Source organism: Oncorhynchus gorbuscha, unplaced genomic scaffold (assembly GCF_021184085.1).
Source record: "Oncorhynchus gorbuscha isolate QuinsamMale2020 ecotype Even-year unplaced genomic scaffold, OgorEven_v1.0 Un_scaffold_763, whole genome shotgun sequence".
NCBI lineage: Eukaryota > Metazoa > Chordata > Actinopteri > Salmoniformes > Salmonidae > Oncorhynchus > Oncorhynchus gorbuscha.
Window position 1 is genome coordinate 106,393 of NW_025745554.1, and position 2,500 is coordinate 108,892.

Consider the following 2,500-nt stretch of genomic DNA (forward strand, 5'->3'; position numbering starts at 1 on the left):
GTAGCGTACTCACTAGGGGGTGGTGTATATAGAGGGTGGTTAATATAGTAGCGTACTCACTAGGTGGTGTATATAGAGGTGGTTAATATAGTAGCTCACTAGGTGGTGTATATAGAGGGTGGTAAATATAGTAGCGTACTAACTAGGGGGTGGTTAATATAGGAGCATACTCACTAGGTGGTGTATATAGAGGGTGGTTGATATAGTAGTGTACTCACTAGGGGGTGGTTAATATAGTAGCGTACTCACTAGGGGGTGGTTAATATAGTAGCGTACTCACTAGGGGGTGGTTAATATAGTAGCGTACTCACTAGGTGGTGGTTAATATAGTAGCGTACTCACTAGGTGGTATATATAGAGGGTGGTTAATATACAGTGCCTTGCGAAAGTATTCGGGCCCCCTTGAACTTTGCGACCTTTTGCCACATTTCAGGCTTCAAACATAAAAATATAAAACTGTATTTTTTTTGTAAAGAATCAACAACAAGTGGGACACAATCATGAAGTGGAACAACATTTACTGGATATTTCAAACTTTTTTAACAAATCAAAAACTGAAAAGTTGGGCGTGCAAAATTATTCAGCCCCTTTACTTTCAGTGCAGCAAACTCTCTCCAGAAGTTCAGTGAGGATCTCTGAATGATCCAATGTTGACCTAAATGACTAATGATGATAAATACAATCCACCTGTGTGTAATCAAGTCTCCGTATAAATGCACCTGCACTGTGATAGTCTCAGAGGTCCGTTAAAAGCGCAGAGAGCATCATGAAGAACAAGGAACACACCAGGCAGGTCCGAGATACTGTTGTGAATAAGTTTAAAGCTGTATTTGGATACAAAAAGATTTCCCAAGCTTTAAACATCCCAAGGAGCACTGTGCAAGCGATAATATTGAAATGGAAGGAGTATCAGACCACTGCAAATCTACCAAGACCTGGCCGTCCCTCTAAACTTTCAGCTCATACAAGGAGAAGACTGATCAGAGATGCAGCCAAGAGGCCCATGATCACTCTGGATGAACTGCAGAGATCTACAGCTGAGGTGGGAGACTCTGTCCATAGGACAACAATCAGTCGTATATTGCACAAATTTGGCCTTTATGGAAGAGTGGCAAGAAGTGGAAGTGAATGTGAATGTGGAAGAAGGTGCTCTGGTCAGATGAAACCAAAATTGAACTTTTTGGCAACAATGCAAAACGTTATGTTTGGCGTAAAAGCAACACAGCTCATCCCGCTGAACACACCATCTGTCACCCACTGTCAAACATGGTGGTGGCAGCATCATGGTTTGGGCCTGCTTTTCTTCAGCAGGGACAGGGAAGATGGTTAAAATTGATGGGAAGATGGATGGAGCCAAATACAGGACCATTCTGGAAGAAAACCTGATGGAGTCTGCAAAAGACCTGAGACTGGGAGGGAGATTTGTCTTCCAACAAGACAATGATCCAAAACATAAAGCAAAATCTACAATGGAATGGTTCAAAAATAAACATATCCAGGTGTTAGAATGGCCAAGTCAAAGTCCAGACCTGAATCCAATTGAGAATCTGTGGAAAGAACTGAAAACTGCTGTTCACAAATGCTCTCCATCCAACCTCACTGAGCTCGAGCTGTTTTGCAAGGAGGAATGGGAAAAAATGTCAGTCTCTCGATGTGCAAAACTGATAGAGACATACCCCAAGCGACTTACAGCTGTAATCGCAGCAAAAGGTGGCGCTACAAAGTATTAACTTAAGGGGGCTGAATAATTTTGCACGCCCAATTTCAGTTTTTGACTTGTTAAAAAAGTTTGAAATATCCAATAAATGTCATTCCACTTCATGATTGTGTCCCACTTGTTGTTGATTCTTCACAAAAAAATATAGTTTTATATCTTTGTTTGAAGCCTGAAATGTGGCAAAAGGTCGCAAAGTTCAAGGGGGCCGAATACTTTCGCAAGGCACTGTAGTAGTGTACTCACTAGGTGGTGGTTAATATAGTAGTGTACTCACTAGGTGGTGTATATAGAGGGTGGTTAATATAGTAGCGTACTCACTAGGTGGTGTATATAGAGGGTGGTTAATATAGTAGGCCATCCAGGCAGCAAAGCCCCAGTAGTAGGTGCAGTTCTGGAACACAGGAACACAGAACACACTTTATCACACACAGGCTTCATCCCAAATTCCTTATATACTGCACTACCTTTTAACCAGGGCCCATTACCCTATCCACTATATAGTGCACTACTTTTGACCAGAGTCATATGGGCCCTGATCAAAAGTAGCGCATTACATAGGAAATAGGGAGCCAATTAGGATGCGGACCACAGTGTCAAATGACCCCAGAATCTCTCAGCAGGTTCAAAGGTCACCCTGGGTGGAAGAGACAGGCTAGGTTTCCCTAGATGAGGTATGTGTAAGGTGATACACCATCACGATGAGGGAAGAGGGCAACTAAGGCTGTGGTGTGTGTCAGAGAGAGAACGAGTCAGTGTGTGTGTGTGTGTGTTATGAATGTGTGT

General features: G+C 42.6%; 1 protein-coding gene across 1 annotated transcript in view; it reads right to left on the minus strand.

Moving 5' to 3' along the window:
- Positions 1–1,226: 1,226 nt before the first annotated feature.
- LOC124019190 (very-long-chain enoyl-CoA reductase) overlaps positions 1,227–2,500 on the minus strand; it is an 18,184-nt gene continuing 16,910 nt past the window's right edge. The window contains exons 8-9 of the mRNA XM_046334576.1: positions 2,036–2,108; positions 1,227–1,234 (exon numbers count right to left, since the gene is read on the minus strand). Coding sequence (XP_046190532.1) covers positions 1,227–1,234; positions 2,036–2,108 — 81 coding nt within the window. The remainder of the gene's footprint in view (positions 1,235–2,035; positions 2,109–2,500) is intronic.